General features: G+C 48.0%; 1 protein-coding gene across 2 annotated transcripts in view; it reads right to left on the bottom strand.

Moving 5' to 3' along the window:
* The window catches only part of PJVK (pejvakin), a 151,549-nt gene extending 131,141 nt beyond the window's left edge, over nucleotides 1-20,408 (bottom strand). For both annotated transcript variants that reach the window (XM_085645213.1, XM_085645212.1), the window contains exon 1: nucleotides 20,198-20,408. In XM_085645213.1, coding sequence (XP_085501339.1) covers nucleotides 20,198-20,408 — 211 coding nt within the window. The remainder of the gene's footprint in view (nucleotides 1-20,197) is intronic.
* Nucleotides 20,409-20,957: the final 549 nt, after the last annotated feature.

Below are 20,957 nucleotides of genomic sequence, written 5' to 3' on the forward strand. Positions count from 1 at the left end.
TCTTGGGGACGCCGACAGCTCTGCCAGAGCCGCCACACAACAAGGTAAGACGAAAGCACAGCAATGTAGCACCCCCTATCCCTATCCCACATCCCCCATTGTGAAACGAGAATCACACTGCAGTCCACACGTGTCAGTGCAGACAGGCAATGCATTCCGGGAGATGTAGTCAGGGAAACACCAACCATGACGTAAATGTTACAGGGCAACAAGGCATGTCACGCACTCGAGGCACAAGGAGACAGAGGACATTTTGGAATGTGAAATTATTTATTGTGACGCTTTCAATGCAGCCCTTCGGGGACACTGAGCCAATGTTGTATTTCTGTCCACAGATGTGACATCATGCAGGACAGGGCATGCTGCAGGAGAGACGGCACGCCGGCCACAAATATCACCTCCAGCCAGCACAAGTTCAGACCAGGGAGCAGGCCCACTGGCAGCCGCACCACCAACACAGGCAGCCTCGCCGCAGCCAGAGCCAGCATCACCTCACCCAGAGCCAGCATCACCTCACCCAGAGCCAGCATCACCTCGCCCAGAGCCAGCATCGCCACTCATGTTTGAATCACCGGCCACATCTCCGCTTGCAGGTGTGGGAATGAGGAGGCGTCCAGCAGCCAGGCTACGAGCCTTAGACACCTCGTCAGACGACAGCATGGGCCCTGAAGAACTCACCAGGCCCCAGGAAGGGAGCCATGCCACTGTGCCCCACACCTCACAGGCAGCACAGACGGGAGCAAGAGGGCGCCGCAGGTCGCGTGTCCAGAGTCCACCAGCACCCATTGACGGCCATGGTGTCTTCTTGGGTCTCGAGGGCCAAATGTTGAAACAACAGCGCCTGCAAACAAAGGCAGTCATGACAGTCCAGAGGCACATGCGGGTGATGAAAACTACATTAGTCAACATGGACAATAACATCAGCGGCATGGCTGCGGGCATTCGGGACATGTCCCAGTCAATCCAGCAGTTGTGCAGCAAATTAGATGCTGACATCGAGGCACGGCGCCGGGAACGGCAGAGAAGGGACACTACCAACAGGGCACTCAACCGTCTGGCAACTGCGACTTCTCTACTGTGCCGGCGCTCTGTGACGATGCAGGAGGGCCTAACACACTGCGGCAGCGACCTGTCTCGGGGGATGGTGCAGGTGACAAGTGCACTAGGGGTGCTATTTACTAGTCAGGCGTCGACAACTGCTGCAGGGGATGCTGCGGAGAGCATCGACACCAGCAGCAGGAGCAGCATCACACCCCCCGTCCCAGAAGGACGCAGGAGCAGCAGGCGGCTTGGGGTTGGCTCTAGTGAGGATGCACAGGCCGTGCCATCCACCACTGCAGCGCGTATGCGCAAACATTGATGTGGCCCTGCTTAGCCACTTCCCAATGGGTGACGTAACCCTGGACATACTCCTTGTATAGATGGTATATTGCCAGATTGGCTTGTTCATGTGTTCATGGCGTGGTGCCACATTAAAACTACGTCATGACTAATCACAACTGGCTGTGTCCCCTTACTTACTCAGAAATAGTTGCATGTGATCTCTGTCCGTCTCTCTCTCCCATCGATTGCAGTTGGCACTCTAGCTGCGTTGCCCTGTGGCTGGCCTGACTCATCCTCGTTGTCCTCAAAATATGTTAGTTCCACATCTGTACCTTTTTTCGTGGCAAGGTTGTGCAGCATTGCACAAGTGGCAATAATCTTGCAGCAGGTGATGGGTGTGTACTGGCGTGCGCCTCCGCTCTTGTGGAGGCAGCGGAACCTGCTCTTCAGTAGTCCAAACGTGCGCTCCACCACATTGCGTGTTGTTTTGTGTGCCACGTTGTATCGTCTCTCACTCTGGGTTGCTGGGTGTAGGTAGGGAGTGAGGATGAATGACCAGCATGCATATGCACTGTCGCCTAGATGAGTTAAAGGGAAACATCAGTCACATGCTTCTTTACACTATGATTTGCAGGTTGCAAGGGGCGTCACTGTTACTCACCTAGCAGGTATCCCTCTCCAAATTCTCCGGCACTCAGTCGTGTGTAGATCCCACTATTCTGGAAGATGTACGAGTCGTGGGTGCTCCCAGGAAACTTTGCAACGATATCTGTGATGATGTTCCCTGCATCACAGATCACCTGCACATTGATGGAGTGGGTGGACTTCCTGTTCCTGTAGATGTGCTCTGTGTCAGCTGGTGGACAGATTGGGATGTGTGTACCATCAATACAGCCGATGACATGGGGGAACTGTGCCATGTGATAAAAGTCTGTTTTTGTTTTCTGCAGTGCAGCCTGTGTGTTGGGGAAGCTGATGTAGTGGTGCATTCTCTGCATCATGGCATCCAGGAACTTCCTGAAGAAACGTGACAGGCAACTCTGGGATACACCACCCACCGCAGCTATCACCACCTGATAACTGCCGGATGCCAGCAGATGTAGGCTGCAGAGCACCTGCACATGTGGGGGTATGGCGTGCGCCCTTCTTATTGGCTGGTCCAGGAGTGGGTGAAGGTCCCTGATTAAGTCCATGATGGTTTCGGGGTGTAGCCTGTACCTCTCATGTATCTCTGCATCAGTCAGGTGGAATAGTGTGATGCGCTGTCTGTAGATGCGTTCCTCCCGTCGCCAAACCCTCAGTCCTGCTGCCTGTAGACGTAGGCGCCTTGCAATGACATACATAGCGGCCATGTTGTCCACGCTGTTGCATTTTGGGATTGCTTATATGCACTGTTGATGGTTACCACCTGCTTTCAATCCGTGTTAATTACCGACTCTTATTTACCGATTTTCTTGGATTTCTTAATTACCGAGTGCTCCTACATGTCATTTTAATTTTTACCACTTCATATTTACCACTTCATATTTACCGATTCGTTAAGTATGTATTCGGTAAATCTGATTTGGTATTTTAGAATTCGGTAAATATGATTCGGTATTTACCGCCTCATATTTACCGAAAAGTCGTTTTTGGACTCCTACATCTCACTTGTCTGTATACCGGTCGGTAACGGCATATTTACCGAAAATCGGCCGTTACCGACCGGTATTTGGCTACCTACATGAGGCCCTAAGACCATAGGGTTACTTTAAAAATGCTGCAAATATAGTTCAAGGTGCACAAAATGATGTTCAGTTCAATGCAGTGGTCTCTGCGACCCTTTTACTCACAAGGTATCTGGATTCTGTAGCAAAGCAACAAAAAAGTCGCTAAGGAGTTGTATCGATAAACTTCCTCACGCTAACCAGCGATGCGTTGAATCTTTACCACAAGGGAGGATGATGCGCTGGGTTGCGGGCAAGACAAAGCGACAAACTTATGCACGCTAAGCCGGCGATGCGATAAAATCCTTGCCGCTAAGGGAGGATGATGCGCCGAGCCTGTTGCGTGTGCGATCTTGCTGCGATAAAAGAAAATGGCGCTACGCAAGGGAGCGGCGATCCTGATGCGATGCGGGGAAAATGGCGAACGCACGGCGTCCGCGCTGCGATGAACTTGGTTCGATGATTTTTGGTTAGCGAGCGTTTTGGGGCACACTAACAAACAATGCGACAAGCAGACTATTTGGCATGTGGGATGCTGCAGTCTTTTATGCAATAGTTTACTGTAGTCTCTTGTACAATTAAAACATTTCTTAACAGGTGTGAATTTCGAACTTCGAAATGCTGGTAACTAAATATTGATGTCTTTCTGGGGTTAGTACTGGACAACAACACAAAATATGGGCAGTGGTCTCCTTGGGATCAATACAGGAGCAGTATCCACGGATTGCTACTCTGTTTTTCCAATATGGTCGAATGTCACCAGAATCAAAAAACACCTAAGGCATACTTATCCTACATTTTTATGTCAAGGAACTAAACTGCCCAAGGCCGCAATTGGGGTCTTGTAATTAAATTCAAGTGCCGAGATACTGTTCATTTAGATTCAAAACTACACTGGTTAATCGCTTTTGATTTTTAATTGATACTAAAGGAACTTTGCTTATTAAACAAGAAATGCAATATTGCAGTCTTCCAAAATTCAAAAAGATTCAGGTCTACTAGTAATGTATTTGGGGAAAGGCAACCAAGGACATTTTGTTAACCAGGAAGGTTCCTTGTTTAACTCAGTGTTAGAAATGGGGGTCTCTAGTTGGCAATGGCTGGCCACTGTCCAACTAACAAACAATGCGACAATCTTCGGGTTAGCGAGCGTTTTCAGGCCAGCAGTCCGGCGATACAATAACTTGGGTTAGCGAGCGTTTTGGAACCCGCTGACAGGCTCTGCGATGATCTTCGGGATAGCGGGCGTTTTCAGGCCCGCAGACAGGTGATGCGACGTACTTGGGTTAGCGGGCGCTTTGGGGTCCGTTGACAGGCAATGCGGTAATCTTCGGGATAACGAGCACTCTTAGGCCCGCAGACAGATGATGCGATGCACTTGGGTTAGCGGGCGTTTTGGGGCCCGCTGACAGGTAATGCGATAATCTTTGGGATTAGCGAGCGTTTTCAGGCCCGCCGACAGGTGAGGCGACGATCTCCAGTAGCGAGCGCTCGGCGGTAGCAGAGCGACGATTTTCCTCATGTTTTCTAGCTGCAGCGGCTCGCTAACGGGGGTTAGCGACGATTTTCAGCACTCTTTTCTCAACAGTAGAACTAGAGGCCCTGGAACTCACAGGCGCCTCACCTGCAGATAGAAATCCTCGCTGGGAGGAAACAGGAGGCTGGTGGTGGAGTCTGATGTGCCTGAGACTCCTGCAGGAGGCTAGCTCTCTTCTAGCCCTTGGGTGATTGCTGTAGCCAAAAATAAAAGTTCCTTCAAAGTCCTTTTCCTCTTCTTCCAAGTCCAGTAGTAACTACTGCAGGCCAGTCCAAGAAACAGTACACAAGCACAAGGGCAGTCCTTCTCCTGCAGATTCCTGTAGTTACACAGACAGAGGTTCTTCTTGTTGTCCAGGATTGATACAAATTGTAGGGGTTTGGGCACAAATATTTATACCCCCAAAGTCTTTGTTCTTAGGAGTCACAAGTCTCTGAGCCCAGCCAGAACCAGTTCTGCCCAGCCCTGGAGCACTTTGTTTACCAGGCTGCATCCTTCCTGCACATAAACAATCCTAAAGTGCCCTTTTGAAACTTTCATGTGTGCTGCTTCATGCAGCACACATCGAAGTTACAAAATGGCATTTGTTTTTAAAGGTTTGTTTATGTACAGGAAGGGACACCTTCCTGTACATAAACAAACCATGGCATTTTGCTTTTTCCATGTGTGCTGCACAAGGCAGCACACATGGAAAAAGCAACGAGCATTGACATAGCCAATAGGTCTCGCTTTTGGGACCTTATAAGTATTTAGTTATGCAGCCCAATATCCTTGATACAACAAATTCAACTGTTGCATGGCTAAACACTTATAAGGTCCCAAAAGCGAGACCTATTGGCTATGCCAATACTTGTTTTTCACTGCTGCAAAGTGGTTTAAGCCTGGGCCGTCTCTCTCCACAATTGTGACCATTGCCAGTACGTTTTTCTTTGTCTCACAAGTCAAAGGGGAGTGACGCCATAAATTAACTATATTGTTTGCAGGGAGAATGCGGGGTATTGGGGGAAGTTTGGAGATAAATTAAGAAACGGGGAAATACTTTTTTTCATCACCGTTATCAGTGCCTACTGCTGAAATCAGAGAAAGAGAGCGCGCGTGACGGATGCGGTCTCATAAAGGGTGAAAGACCGTCTGACCTATTGACTTCAATCCTTCTGCATCCAGTAATACAGAGCACTAGGTTAATGCACATACTACAGAGCTCAGCATGCTGCGTGAAGCTCAGGGTTTGCAATGCTGTGGGGGCTGACGGAGCATTTGACCCTTCTTAGGTCGATGGACTGCGCTCCACCTCTCGTTTAGCTAGTGGGAGGGGGGTTGGGAGGATCCCGACTATTTGCAGCAACTAAAAGGTTATTTTGTTCAGTCCTCATTACTACAGGAAGATTTCCACCTGAGTCACAGAGGTAGGAAAAAACAGGAAATCCGTATGTGCTGTCGGACTATTTTTTGCTAGCTTTGTAACCTGTACAGTTAAACAAGAATCGGTTGTCTTGAGCGCCTCTGTGACTCCCACATTTTTCCATAACTTTAAAATATAAATGGACAATTCACCATCCATCAGCGTGAACGCCTGTCCTTTCTTTGGTCTGCGAATGGCCATGCCATGTATATACAAACTGCATAGCTCAACGCTTATAAGGTCCTAAAGGCGAGACCTAATAAGGTCCCAAAGGCGCGACCTATTGGCTATGCCAATGGTTGTTAGTTTGTGTTTCACCGTGTATTGGAGTTCATTCATTAATGTTTTAGTTAGAATTCTTAGGCCAACCAAGGGCATGTGCGATTAGCTGGCCCAGGTGTGGTTTTTGCTTTGCATTCCGGGACTTGTAGTCACGTTTTTATAATGCACCGCACCTATCTACGAGAATCAAAATGCAAAGCCAAAGCATGGACTAGATCAACTATTCACACATTGACCTGGGAAACTTGAGAGTTTTGGTTTTAATATATAGATTACTTCTCACCAAATACATTCAACTTTTGGATAACTCAGGGTGTAATCGCTATATGAAACAACACATTGCAAAAGAGTGCACACTTTGAATTAGTGACAAATGAAATATATCCCAAAGCACCCAGTAATTGTGTAATGAAGAGCATGTAGGCAATTGCACCACAATAGTGTTCAATGCTTCGATTACTTGAGCAGACAAGTCACAAACTACAGCACAGCACGCAAAAATATTCTGTACAAACAGCAATGTATGGCCTATACTCCCATTATTGGCAACACACCCCACCCACACCACAACAGAATATGCATGCATAAATAAATACACAACACAACTTTTGTTTGGGAAAAATATTGCTGCAGGTTTATTCCATACAAAAGTATGCAATATGGTGGGTTATCTTACGGGCGATCCAAGGGCAGGCAGCTGTACTAACCTATGCTGCCCTGCCCGCCTGATGAGCCAAGCACTGTGGAGAATCCAATCAGCGCTACCCTTTTGGGGGTGATCCCCTTTCTGGATCATGTGACACATTGGTCCCTTATTACTCACGCCCCTTTCAGGGCGGAGCGTAGCAAGGCAAGCCCCCGGTTGTTCAGGCACCCAACCGCCCGAAGGACTAACGGGGCGCCAACGTAATTATTCCAGGCCTCTCTGCTGAGGTTCCTGGGATTTGGCTCTGGCACCCCAATTGTGCTCTTGCAGAGGCACAAATATTCTGTACAAACAGCAATGTATGGCTTACAGTCACAGCCGCAGACCGTGCAGGTAACCGCGGTGAGGCGGTGGGGCCGTGTAAGGGGGGATTTCGAGGCACGATGCAGAGAAAAAACTAAATAAATAATTAATTTTCCCTCGGCATCGTCCCTCGAAATCCCCCCTTACACAGCCCCACCATGGTTACCTGCAAGGACCACTGCTGTCTACAGAAGTTTTGTAGAAAATAGATTCACGAGGGCCGAATGCGCTCCAGATCTCTATGGTAAGCAGGTAGGGTAAATTTACATTTTAGGGGCTTCCAGTATACAGCCAGTGGCTGTTATTAATACCTTATTGAATGCAACTGCGCCTTGTGGAAAGTCTATCTCACCTGTTACACATGGCATCTGCTGGACTGATATATTAGCACAAAAGGGTTTGGACATATAACTTGTGAGGTGTCTCTTAGAGCTCATTATATTGCCTATTCGTGTTTACTGGTTCCATAATTCTTTTCTTTGGATAGCCATTACAAATTCCCATGTTTTTTCTGCTTGTCCTACGTATTCCTATGGATGCAACAACCCATAAGTAGATGCTGGATAAAGCACTGCCCATTTGTCACTGGAATTTTCGATGGAATGTCACTCGAAGGTTACAGAAGAATGTACCACAGCAGTATAGAGCAAGGCTCCAAGGGCTAGCCTGTGTTTGACTTAATCCAACTCTGCGTTGGAAGGTTTTAGTAAGGCACGTGCAGAAACCATGACTTGCTCATATCGAGCTCTCTGGGGGTGACACAATATGTCGGTATCTTTACCTTCATCGTGGTTTGAAGCCCTATCACTCCTGCCCCTTAAATCACCTGTCCTATTGCAGCCTTGTCTCTTTCTTATTGTTAAAACACATTCCACTACCTTGGCTTCCGGTAGACAGATCATTTTTCACTTTTAACAAAGATGAAAATTGCAACGTTTGCAGGAATATGTTACACTCGTACACTTATTATATACTAATAAAATGATGCTACATAGAATATACTCTGCAGTTCTATAAGCAAGTGTCTCACCTGTGCTTTAAACATCCTGCTTTTGTGAAGTTTACAATATGCAAGGTTCACTTACGTCGTTTTATGCTATTGTGACCAATTATTTGAAAGAATTCATGCATAAATATACTGCTGCGTACAGGTCCCTGATTGCTAACTTACGCTCCTGTATTTTTTTGGGACGCTCCTTGTATTATTTTAAAACCCACAAGCACACCTCACACCCAGCTGCAGCTCTTCTGCTAAGGAGGAAGGTCGCCCCACTGCTTTTAAGCACTGCAAAACAGGAAAAATAAAATAAAGTGATAATAACACAATGTTATTATTTTATTTTTCTGTGCTGAAGCAGTTTTAGGGCGGCGGGGCTTGGCTGTTGTCACAGCCAGCAGGGAGATGAGTGTTTGGTGCACTTAAGTGTGCATGACGGTTAGGCCGGCCATCTTGGGCCAGCCAAACAGTCATGCGCACTTAGCATGTTCTCCACCTGGCTATATTGCACAGTCTGGGTGGAGAACATGCACAGGTTCCTACTCCTTGTCTGAGCACCGAATCAGGCCATTCAGAACAATCACAACGCTGCTGTCAAGCTGGTGACAGCAGCGTCGTGATTGGCAAGGGGAGTCTGGGAGCCTGTGTGCTTCCATGCTACAAGGAACAGAAGAGGACGGAGAAGAGGTGGCGGCCGTCCGGTCGGCAGGTAAATAATATTTTATTTCCTTTTTTTAACCCTCCCCTCTCTACCCGCCTCACCACTACTGCCCCGGAGCAGCCACCACTGCTCACACCATAATGTTATTGCTGCCAGTAGCGGTTGTAATCTTGGTCATTGTTCCGTTCGAACTTCCTAGCCGTTATGAGCTTTATAGTTTTTAAAAAAAACTATAAGGTAAGTGTACAGAAACATGCCCAATGCATTGCATATATATAATCTTTTTAACTTTCAAATGTATTTGTACCCTACAACCTAAATACAAGGGATGCTATGCATAGTTTTCTGTTATATATAAATATAGGGCACACAATCCCATTTCACATAATTGCAGTACACTCAAAACCACTGTAGGAAGGTGGATATCTGACTATGGTTACCCCCAAATTTTTGCCTAGTGTCTAGCTGGTTTTTCGACTTAGTTGGCCTGAGATCCTGCTATTCAGGATCTCAGCCTGGCTGTTCTCTCTTTAAAATGGACTCCATGTACCCTAGGTACATACCCAATTGGTTGGATCACCCTGTCAGCCCCTGTACCAGTGTACACTAGGTTCCCAGGGCATTGGTGTACCCAAGGCCTGCCAGGGGCTGAAGCATGTATTATGCCACCCCAGGCTTGGCCTAACAATTTGACACAACTGGCTGATCACTCGGCTGGGGTAAGTTGGTGTAACCACCTCTTACTTAGGTGTAGTATACCTATACCTAACCTTAAATGGGACACATGGTAACCTATAAGTCACTCCTATGGCAGGCCTTAACAATCCTGAAGGCAGAGTGCTTGGCTCCATGTGAGATGGTGCTCTGGCATGAGCTGAGCCTGTCTGCAGTGGTCGGAACAACTTCCTTCTACTGTTTCCAGATATCGTCATACCATATACTCTTAAGTGCATTATGAACCTCGCGGTTAAATGCTATCTTTGGTTTGGCTTTATCAAAACGTGTCGAGTAAGGTGTCATACGAATTGGAATACTAACCCCTCGCCAATTCTGGCGACGGGGTTAGCATTCCACCCTTCTAGAGGGACACGACATGTACAGTACCTGAAACCCGGGTAAAATCAGACATAGCCTCAGCTCCACAAAATGGATGCTGCCACCACAGACACAAGTCTGCCCTCCTGCTGCTGGGAGTCCTTCCAGCTTGGGAGGTGTGGACAAAGGGTTTCCTGCCAGGGGAGGTGCGTGCACCACCCCAGACAGGATTTTGTGTATTGGTCAGGTAGGGCTTGAAAGAAACCAGACATGCCTGTGGCTCACAAGGAGCCTCGGTGCATATGCCAGTTCAAACCGGTCCTGGGGCACACCAGTCCCGGGCCTGGGGCGAGCTGGACAAAGGATTGGGGGTGTAACCACCCCCCTTCCTGGTCCCACCCATAGGGAGGGACCTAGCAGGTAGTCCGGCCCCTAGAATCCGCTTAAAGGTAGGAGCTGTGTCCTAAGACTTCAGACATCCTGGAATCAACTTAACACTAAGAAGAAGACGGGAACTTCGACATTCTGCTGCACAGAAGACTGAAGGAAATCTCCCCTGTGGTCAGGGAGTGACCACCTTGCTAACGCAAGCACCATCCAGTGAGTCAACGTCTGCTTTGCCGCCGCCTCCCGCCGGAGCCCGAGCCCAGAGACTGACAAGACCTGGACCTCCAGACCTCTCACCGCCCGATCCACAGTCCCTGAAAAGAGGAGACCCGTGGAGGCACCGAGACACGTGGAGCCAGCCATCTTGGACCGACTACGACAAGCTGACAAGTGCAACAACCGAGGCTCCCTCCAAGTTGTGCTTTGGGATCTGAGAAGCCCAACACCCGAGCAGCATCTGCACCAAAGGTGAGCCCTCCAGCATCTCCACGATCTGCGTGGGGCCCTTCTGCATTTTGCCACTCGACGCGCCTAACCGGTTGCTGGCCCGCTGGCTAGTAGCCATCTTGGCGATGAACTTCAAGAAATACACCACTGGTCTGGTTGCTCCAGACTGGCCCTTGCTCCCCTCCAAAGGAGCAGTCCTTTTGACCTTGCTGGTCAGAACCATCAGCTTATTTCATCTCCTACAACAATTGCTTTTGCCAAGGCTTGGTTGCTTCGATCAAGTCGCCGACACCGCCGACAGCGAGAGCCTGCGTGGGACAGCTCGTGAACCGACTCCTGGACGTTGTCGACCTCCAGGGACCACGTGGCTGCAGAGACAAGCTACACCTTCCTTCCTGTTTGCACCCGACATTGCCTGGTACCCACCTGGTGCCACGCCGGTCACTGGCTAGTGACTGTGAACACTGTCCTCTCTGCTTACAGGTCTTCAACATCTCCGATCCACTCTTGGATCCACTGCATCTCTCCCGGACCGACCGCCTGCAGCATCTTTGTCTTCAAGCTCCACGGAACAGATAGAAGAAACCCGACGCACTTCGAGGCCTATGCACCCGCTTCCTGTGGGTGAGGTAAAGCTGGCACACCTGTGCCCAAGTGTAGTATTACATCTCTAGTGCCTGTGTTCCAAATCTTGAGTTCCTAGTCCATCCGGAAGATCCTCTTTGCAGTAACTTTGTACTTTTTACGCACCCATTGAAACCTATGGGAGCACGCGTGTGACTATTTGCTCTGCACACGCCACCCGTGGACCTCCTGGTCACTAACTGACGTTAGCTCCTTGTAGGCCCAGCGATTCTAGAGGCCCTAGGCCTTTTCCCTTTTCTGTTCGTGGTACTTATACCACTATTTTAGTATATGGTTCGAGTGGCCACCAGGGCCTATCCATATAAAGTGCAACTTCTGTGTATTCTACTGTAATCTTGTTTGACGATTTGTGCTCCTGTGCTCATAAAGAGACTAGGGGTTACTTTGAGAAATAAATACATATATATTTTGAATATATATCTGTGTGGTGTCCTTTCAGTGGTATAAAAGGGGGTTACATTTGGTAAAACAGCTGGCTTAACACGCTTCACGAGTTTAGCCTCAAAGACTGCTTAGCCTACGCTACCACTAGGGCAGCTAGTCCGAAAAGGTTGACTTACAACCACACCATAAGGGTTGCTTGGCATGGTACAAGGTGATCACTTTAACTAGTGAGCATCATATACCAGGCCAACTTCTCACATTGGTGAGCAGCGGTTGGATTTGAGCTTGCTGTGTTTTACCATTGTAATCTCTTGGTTACCAATTGAAAGATCACATAGGTACCTGTAGGTACATATAAAACAAGATTAGATATACATAAGTTCTACTGAACTTAGTTGTTGTAGAGCAAAGGGAGTAGCACACCCTGACTACAACTACTAGATAGGTTTAGTAGGTAAACACAAGTGTAGGTAGATTGCAACACATCCACCCACACTTAAGAGCAATGGCCGGGGCAGAGGGGTCCACTGTACCCATCTCTGTTGAGAGTGACCCCCAGAGGGCACCATCCAGCTTTGCTACCCTTAACCAGAATGAGCTCAGGCATTTGGCAACTCTTAGAGGCCTTAAACAGCCCAAGAACCCTACCTCTGCTGAGCTCAGAGAACTCTTACAAAATGATGAGAATCAGAGAGAACTCAGAAAAGCTTCCCAGTTAGCCCCCTTAGGGTCAGGAACAGGAGGCCCCCCTTCTGAAGATGCTACAGAGGTACCCAGTTCCAATAGCCATCCCTTAGATGAGAATCATACTACAGGGGAGGAAAGTGGTGAGGATACAGAAAGTAGTGATGATGAAGGGAGAACTAGCCCAGTGCCAAGTGTTATACTTGGCCCAGCTAAACTAAGGCTACTGGGGATTGACAGTGGGTTTACCCCATTGGATCTCCCCAGTGGACTTAACACAGGGCTTGGGAGACAAAGGAATCGCTCAGGTGACTCCAATGCTTCTCATGGCTCTAGAGGCTCTCAAGGTCACTCCAGGAAAAGGATGACCACCCCTCAGAGGAGGGAGCACGAGGCCAGAATGCAGGAAGCCCAGCTGAGGATCAGGAAGCAGGAGCTAGAAGTAGCCCTGATGGAAGAAAAACTGAGGAAGGCTAGGCAACCTAGAGAGAGTGGGTCTATACCCACTGGTGGCAGCATTGTCCCTAAGGACAAAGATAGGGTGTTTGATAATAGGAACCTGTCTAAGGTTGTGCCCCCCTACAAAAGTGGGGATGACATCCACAAATGGATAACTGCTCTTGAGAGAGCCTGCAAAGTACAGCAGGTTCCTGAAGACCAGTGGGCAGCAATCCTCTGGCTCTCCTTTGAAGGAAGAGGCAGAGACAGACTCCTCACTGTTAGAGAAGAGGATGTCAGAAACTACAGAGTCCTGAAGAGTGTTCTGGTTGATGGGTTAGGCTTAACCACTGAACAGTACAGGTTAATGTTCAGAGACACCCAAAAGACACAGACTCAGGACTGGTCTGAATATGTTGAATGTGCCACTAAGGCTTTGGAGGGTTGGTTGCTGGGAAGTAAGGTATCTGATTATACAGGATTGTACAATTTGATGATGAGAGAACAGATTTTAAGTAACTGTCAAAACCAGCTCCTCCATCAACACCTGGTAGACTCAGATTTGACCTCTCCCCAAGAATTGGGAAAGAGGGCAGATAAATGGGTCAGGACCAGGATCAGGCCTAAGAATCAGGGTGGTGACCAAAAGAAAGATACCACCAAACCTCAAGAGAAGGGAGGGGATAAGGCAAAAGAGAAATCTTCCTCAGGGCCCCAAAACTCCACACAGGGTGGTGGGTCCCAAGCTCCCTCCTCTACCACAGGTAAAAAGCCTTACTGCCATGAGTGTAAAACTCCTGGGCATTGGAAAACTGACAGCAGTTGCCCAAGGGCTACAAACAAAACTGTTCCTCCAATTACTCCTGTCACACCACCTATTACTGTCAGCAGTAATCCCCCAGGTGGTGGGAGTGCCCCCAAAAATTTGGGTGGGTTTACTTGGGGAACACAGGGGGACCCTGGCTTAGCCAATTCCCCTGCAGCAGATACTCTTGTCTGTGATGGTGGCATGGGGTTTGCCAACTTCACTGCCTGTCCCAACACTTTGGGTAGGTACAGACAGGAGCCCTACATCAATGGTACAAAAGCTGAGGCCTACAGAGACACTGGAGCTAGCATCACAATGGTGGCCCATTGGCTAGTTCCCTCTGAGCAGCTTTTGCCTGGTTTCTCCTACCAGGTGACCAACATTGATGGAAAACAGAACAGTCATCCCATGGCAGAGGTATGTCTCAGCTGGGGAGGTGTCACTGGCCCTAAAAGGGTGGCAGTGTCCCCAACCTTGCCTGTAGACTGCTTACTGGGGAATGACTTAGAACTCTCAGCTTGGGCTGGAGTTGAACAAGACACCCATTCTAAAATGGTAGGCCTTTCACAAAAGGGTAGTGGGGTTGTGCCATTCACAACCCCTGTCCAAATAGATTTCCTCCCTGGAAAGGTTGGAAGGGCAGTGGTAGCCACAGCCCAGGCACAGACAGACTTCCCTGTAGAGACTGGCAGAGCTGTGACAGTCACAGCTCAAACACAAACTGAGTGCCCCCCTGAAAAGGTTGGCAAGGCTGTAATGGTCTCAGCCTATACTCAGACTGACATAGGTGTAGTGAAGCCTGAAACTATGGATCACTCCACACAAACAGAGAGTAGTGGGGAGGGAGAAAAGTCTCCCTCTCCCCAGACATTAGGAAAAAGTCAGCCTCCTCAGGGAGCTGACCTCACCCCTTGTGAAGGAACTGCCCCAGAGGTAGCCAGGCCTGGCCTGGCAGAGCCTCTGATGTCAGTGGCCCCTTCCAAGGTGGGACCCAGTCTGGTGCAGGTAGCCTGCCTCTCTCTACCCTGCCTCAGTCAGCCCAGGGCTGCAGAGGTCAGGGAGGCCAGTGGACCCCAAGAGGGCCCCTGTCCACAAGAACCCCCCCATCAAAAGAATGAGGATTGCCTGGCTAGTAGCCCTAGTCAGGTGATGGGTAAAAACATTCCTGAGGGATCTCCTTTACAGGTAGTTAGGGACCTCCCCCAGAGGGATTCTGTTGGGTACAGGCAAACATGGGACCTTAGGGCCCCAGACCTGACCTGTCCCTCCAGTAAGCCCACAAAAGGGACCCAGCCTCCAGCTTTAGGTAGCCAGAGGCTGACCCTGAGAGCACAGTGCAACTCAGTTAAGGAAAGAAAGGCATCCATGGTGGAGGGGGATTGGAGGAAGGTGAGGCCTCACTTTGAGGACACTCACTTCAGTACTCCATCTCAACACCAGCCTTTTACTTTGCCAAGACACACCAAAGGTAGAGATTCCCTATGGTGGAGACCCTCTGATACCCTTAGGGTGAGGGATTGCTTAGTGGACCATGAGACAGGGGGTAACCATGCCAGTGCTGGTTCCTCCTTATATGGCCACTTGGGCAATATAGGCTTACCTGGTCAAGGTCAGCCTTATCTCCCTTCGTTTGGGGGGGGGGTTGTGTAGGAAGGTGGATATCTGACTATGGTTACCCCCAAATTTTTGCCTAGTGTCTAGCTGGTTTTTCGACTTAGTTGGCCTGAGATCCTGCTATTCAGGATCTCAGCCTGGCTGTTCTCTCTTTAAAATGGACTCCATGTACCCTAGGTACATACCCAATTGGTTGGATCACCCTGTCAGCCCCTGTACCAGTGTACACTAGGTACCCAGGGCATTGGTGTACCCAAGGCCTGCCAGGGGCTGAAGCATGTATTATGTCACCCCAGGCTTGGCCTAACAATTTGACACAACTGGCTGATCACTCGGCTGGGGTAAGTTGGTGTAACCACCTCTTACTTAGGTGTAGTATACCTATACCTAACCTTAAATGGGACACATGGTAACCTATAAGTCACTCCTATGGCAGGCCTTAACAATCCTGAAGGCAGAGTGCTTGGCTCCATGTGAGATGGTGCTCTGGCATGAGCTGAGCCTGTCTGCAGTGGTCGGAACAACTTCCTTCTACTGTTTCCAGATATCGTCATACCATATACTCTTAAGTGCATTATGAACCTCGCGGTTAAATGCTATCTTTGGTTTGGCTTTATCAAAACATGTCGAGTAAGGTGTCATACGAATTGGAATACTAACCCCTCGCCAATTCTGGCGACGGGGTTAGCATTCCACCCTTCTAGAGGGACACGACATGTACAGTACCTGAAACCCGGGTAAAATCAGACATAGCCTCAGCTCCACAAAATGGATGCTGCCACCACAGACACAAGTCTGCCCTCCTGCTGCTGGGAGTCCTTCCAGCTTGGGAGGTGTGGACAAAGGGTTTCCTGCCAGGGGAGGTGCGTGCACCACCCCAGACAGGATTTTGTGTATTGGTCAGGTAGGGCTTGAAAGAAACCAGACATGCCTGTGGCTCACAAGGAGCCTCGGTGCATATGCCAGTTCAAACCGGTCCTGGGGCACACCAGTCCCGGGCCTGGGGCGAGCTGGACAAAGGATTGGGGGTGTAACCACCCCCCTTCCTGGTCCCACCCATAGGGAGGGACCTAGCAGGTAGTCCGGCCCCTAGAATCCACTTAAAGGTAGGAGCTGTGTCCTAAGACTTCAGACATCCTGGAATCAACTTAACACTAAGAAGAAGACGGGAACTTCGACATTCTGCTGCACAGAAGACTGAAGGAAATCTCCCCTGTGGTCAGGGAGTGACCACCTTGCTAACGCAAGCACCATCCAGCGAGTCAACGTCTGCTTTGCCGCCGCCTCCCGCCGGAGCCCGAGCCCAGAGACTGACAAGACCTGGACCTCCAGACCTCTCACCGCCCGATCCACAGTCCCTGAAAAGAGGAGACCCGTGGAGGCACCGAGACACGTGGAGCCAGCCATCTTGGACCGACTACGACAAGCTGACAAGTGCAACAACCGAGGCTCCCTCCAAGTTGTGCTTTGGGATCTGAGAAGCCCAACACCCGAGCAGCATCTGCACCAAAGGTGAGCCCTCCAGCATCTCCACGATCTGCGTGGGGCCCTTCTGCATTTTGCCACTCGACGCGCCTAACCGGTTGCTGGCCCGCTGGCTAGTAGCCATCTTGGCGACGAACTTCACGAAATACACCGCTGGTCTGATTGCTCCAGACTGGCCCTTGCTCCCCTCCAAAGGAGCAGTCCTTCTGACCTTGCTGGTCAGAACATCAGCTTATTTCATCTCCTACAACAATTGCTTTTGCCAAGGCTTGGTTGCTTCGATCAAGTCGCCGACACCGCCGACAGCGAGAGCCTGCGTGGGACAGCTCGTGAACCGACTCCTGGACATCGTCGACCTCCAGGGACCACGTGGCTGCAGAGACAAGCTACACCTTCCTTCCTGTTTGCACCCGACATTGCCTGGTACCCACCTGGTGCCACGCCGGTCACTGGCTAGTGACTGTGAACACTGTCCCCTCTGCTTACAGGTCTTCAACATCTCCGATCCACTCTTGGATCCACTGCATCTCTCCCGGACCGACCGCCTGCAGCATCTTTGTCTTCAAGCTCCACGAAACAGATAGAAGAAACCTGACGCACTTCGAGGCCTATGCACCCGCTTCCTGTGGGTGAGGTAAAGCTGGCACACCTGTGCCCAAGTGTAGTATTACATCTCTAGTGCCTGTGTTCCAAATCTTGAGTTCCTAGTCCATCCGGAAGATCCTCTTTGCAGTAACTTTGTACTTTTTACGCACCCATTGAAACCTATGGGAGCACGCGTGTGACTATTTGCTCTGCACACGCCACCCGTGGACCTCCTGGTCACTAACTGACGTTAGCTCCTTGTAGGCCCAGCGATTCTAGAGGCCCTAGGCCTTTTCCCTTTTCTGTTCGTGGTACTTATACCACTATTTTAGTATATGGTTCGAGTGGCCACCAGGGCCTATCCATATAAAGTGCAACTTCTGTGTATTCTACTGTAATCTTGTTTGACGATTTGTGCTCCTGTGCTCATAAAGAGACTAGGGGTTACTTTGAGAAATAAATACATATATATTTTGAATATATATCTGTGTGGTGTCCTTTCAGTGGTATAAAAGGGGGTTACATTTGGTAAAACAGCTGGCTTAACACGCTTCACGAGTTTAGCCTCAAAGACTGCTTAGCCTACGCTACCACTAGGGCAGCTAGTCCGAAAAGGTTGACTTACAACCACACCATAAGGGTTGCTTGGCATGGTACAAGGTGATCACTTTAACTAGTGAGCATCATATACCAGGCCAACTTCTCACAACCACATAATTACTATCCACATAATTCCACTGCACACCATGCCATATAATTCCACCACACACATCCACTCCACACTACACAATTCCACAACTAACAATTCCAATCCAATCCACATAATTTCACTCCACTCCAAAACACATGGGTAAAAGACTTTGTCATTTACAACGCCAATAACTCTATCTCTCACAAATGCGAGACCTATTGGCATTGACAATGTTTGTTTCTGCAGAGCAGAAAAGCAAGGTAGTTGGTGTTCATTACTTTAAGGTTTATGGCGGCTTATCTTTCCACCACACTATGGTTGGAGCTCCTGCAACCACTGCTCACACACGGCATCCAGCGCCCTCGCTGCATAGCCAATGTTTGTTCAGCACAAGCTCAGAGTTGGGCGAGCCACTGAAAGCTTGAAGCCTGGCTGAGGCTCAGCTCGAGGTCCTGATGGAACATCAAGCCCATAATGAGCTGATCTTTCATTTGGCTTCTGCCTGCCTTTTTTCTACCCAGGATGTGGCGTTACATTCAGAGCTGCTAACTGGGGAACTAGGTCTGAGTCCCGGCATTGGCTCAACATTCTGTGATTCTGGGCAAATCACTTAATCTCCCAATCCCTATAAAGAATTGCATGTGACCTTGTGTAATGGAACTGGTGCTCCTGTAAAGGGCTCCAGTAACCTTCAGGTCGAGATTGCAATATATTTTGAAAAGTGCACTAAGATAAAAGCAAACCTTAGTATAAGAAAAGACACATTGATACCCATTTATTGGTTGAGTTGAACAGAGTGAAACCAGAAAACCTGGATGCATTGTGGCTTCTTTGCTTAAATTGTTTATCAGGCAAATTATTTATTTCACTAAAACTCTTTTTTTCATTATTATCGCCTATCAAAACACTTCCAGATATGTGAGTTCAGACTACCAGTTGTAAAAAAAACCACTCTAAATAAATACTTCTCATTGCAGTGCTATATTGTACCTATTAGTGTCAAAGCTTCCAATTTAAAGAAAAGTAGATGCAGTAGCACCCAGGAGAATGTGCTGCATGGCTAAATACTTATAAGGTCCCAAAGGTGAGATCAATTGGCTATGCCAATGTTTGTTTTTCTTTGGCGTCATTTAATCATGTTGATGGTCTCAGTAAGAGGAGGAACAGCCTGGATTATTCCTCGAAGGCATACTGCCAGTCTACCATTTTTGTTACCACATGCGCATTTTGAAGCTTTAAACAAAATAGCTTCAGTAGGAATACAGAGGGTTGACAGTTTTAATTTTTCTGATGATAAGAGACGGTTAAAATCCGGTTAAGAAAGAGGCTCAGTCAACATGGTAAGATACTAAGATCATTAAACAATAATGAACAATGTACCTATCTATAGGCATGTAACCAGGGCCAATGGAGTTATGTAGCAGGAGTGAATCAAATTTTGTGGCAGGGTGACTAAATTTTACGAAAAGGCAAATTCTGCAACCTAATGAGGCATATCTTATCATAGTATTCCCTCATAATATTTGTCATTTTGTTACATGTTAACACTGTCTTGGCAAAGGTTTCACCTTATTAGTACCAGTTCAACAACCACATACAGTAATAAGCAACTCAGAGTTGATAAGTCAACCTTTGCATACGGTCTTTCACTGCTCTGTTACACAGGTTCCCGCGATGTTAGTAACCTTTGATCTGTTTGAGCTAGTATCAAATTTGTGTTGTTAAAATCTGCAAGTTATGCAGCAGGTGCACTATGTGGCAAATGCGGCAGAATCCATAATTACGTGGAAAACGCCACAACTGTAGAATCGCATAATTCCAGTGGCCTGGCATGTAACCTATCACGTTTTAATTGTGCCTTTTGACAGCCCATATCCCACCTCTCAATGCGGAGCTAAAAAGCTAGTCGAAGCCTAGTTTGTGCTTGACAAAACCACACTAATAAATAAATAATGTAAACTAGAAAATACATTCTGAATCTACATCATAATAAAGTAAATATCATCACACAACGCGATTTAGCTTTTATCCCAAACGTATGTGACCAATTATTTATAGAATAAAAAGTCCACCTTACCAGCAGAAATTTCCTTTTCCCCTTGTAGGATATCCTTAAGCGTAAAAGGTGTGGAGATAAATTTCGATTTTTTGGAGAGAAAGCGTCTCTTTTTTTTGATCACCAGGCTCAGAGGTTGATATTTGTCGGCTTCACTGAGGCAGGGCACAGGGATTAATTTTCCGCCATCGCCAACCTGTTTAACAAAATTTTTCGTGGCAGCAGCAAACATTTCCCTTTGGGAACCCCACAAAGCCGAGCAATTTTCTTTCGTAGTTCGCACGATGGAAAACACCAAATCCTTCCACTATTTCCAGTAAATGGCGGACAGCGTAAAATCCACAATAAAATGTAAAAAAATAATAATTCTGCAGTAGTAATTGTTAGTGTCCTGAAGGGTACTAGACAATGCTGACCGCGTTCCTTCTGCCAGTTGGGTGATCCGTAGCAATGAATTATACATAGTGAGTGTAAAGTGATAGGTTGTTGGGAGGAACCGGTTAGTTGTAAGAGTTTCCTTGTGTTATGTATGCATCATTTGACGAGGCAATTAACGTAAGTAAAACTTTTCAAGTGACAAAACACTGTATATTTTCGTTTTAAAAGAAAATTGATTTTTTCTAAAATAATTAAGACTCATCGCAGGAAAGCTGATAAAAATGAACAAGAAAAACAGGTCAAAAGCACAGGAGGACGTTTTAATCACATGTGGCTTCTTAGAGCTACTTAAAATAAACTGACAATTCGCAGAAAAGTAATAATACATGGAAATTAAAATATC

The sequence above is a fragment of the Triturus cristatus genome, chromosome 3_1 (genome assembly GCF_964204655.1).
Source record: "Triturus cristatus chromosome 3_1, aTriCri1.1, whole genome shotgun sequence".
Taxonomy (NCBI): domain Eukaryota; kingdom Metazoa; phylum Chordata; class Amphibia; order Caudata; family Salamandridae; genus Triturus; species Triturus cristatus.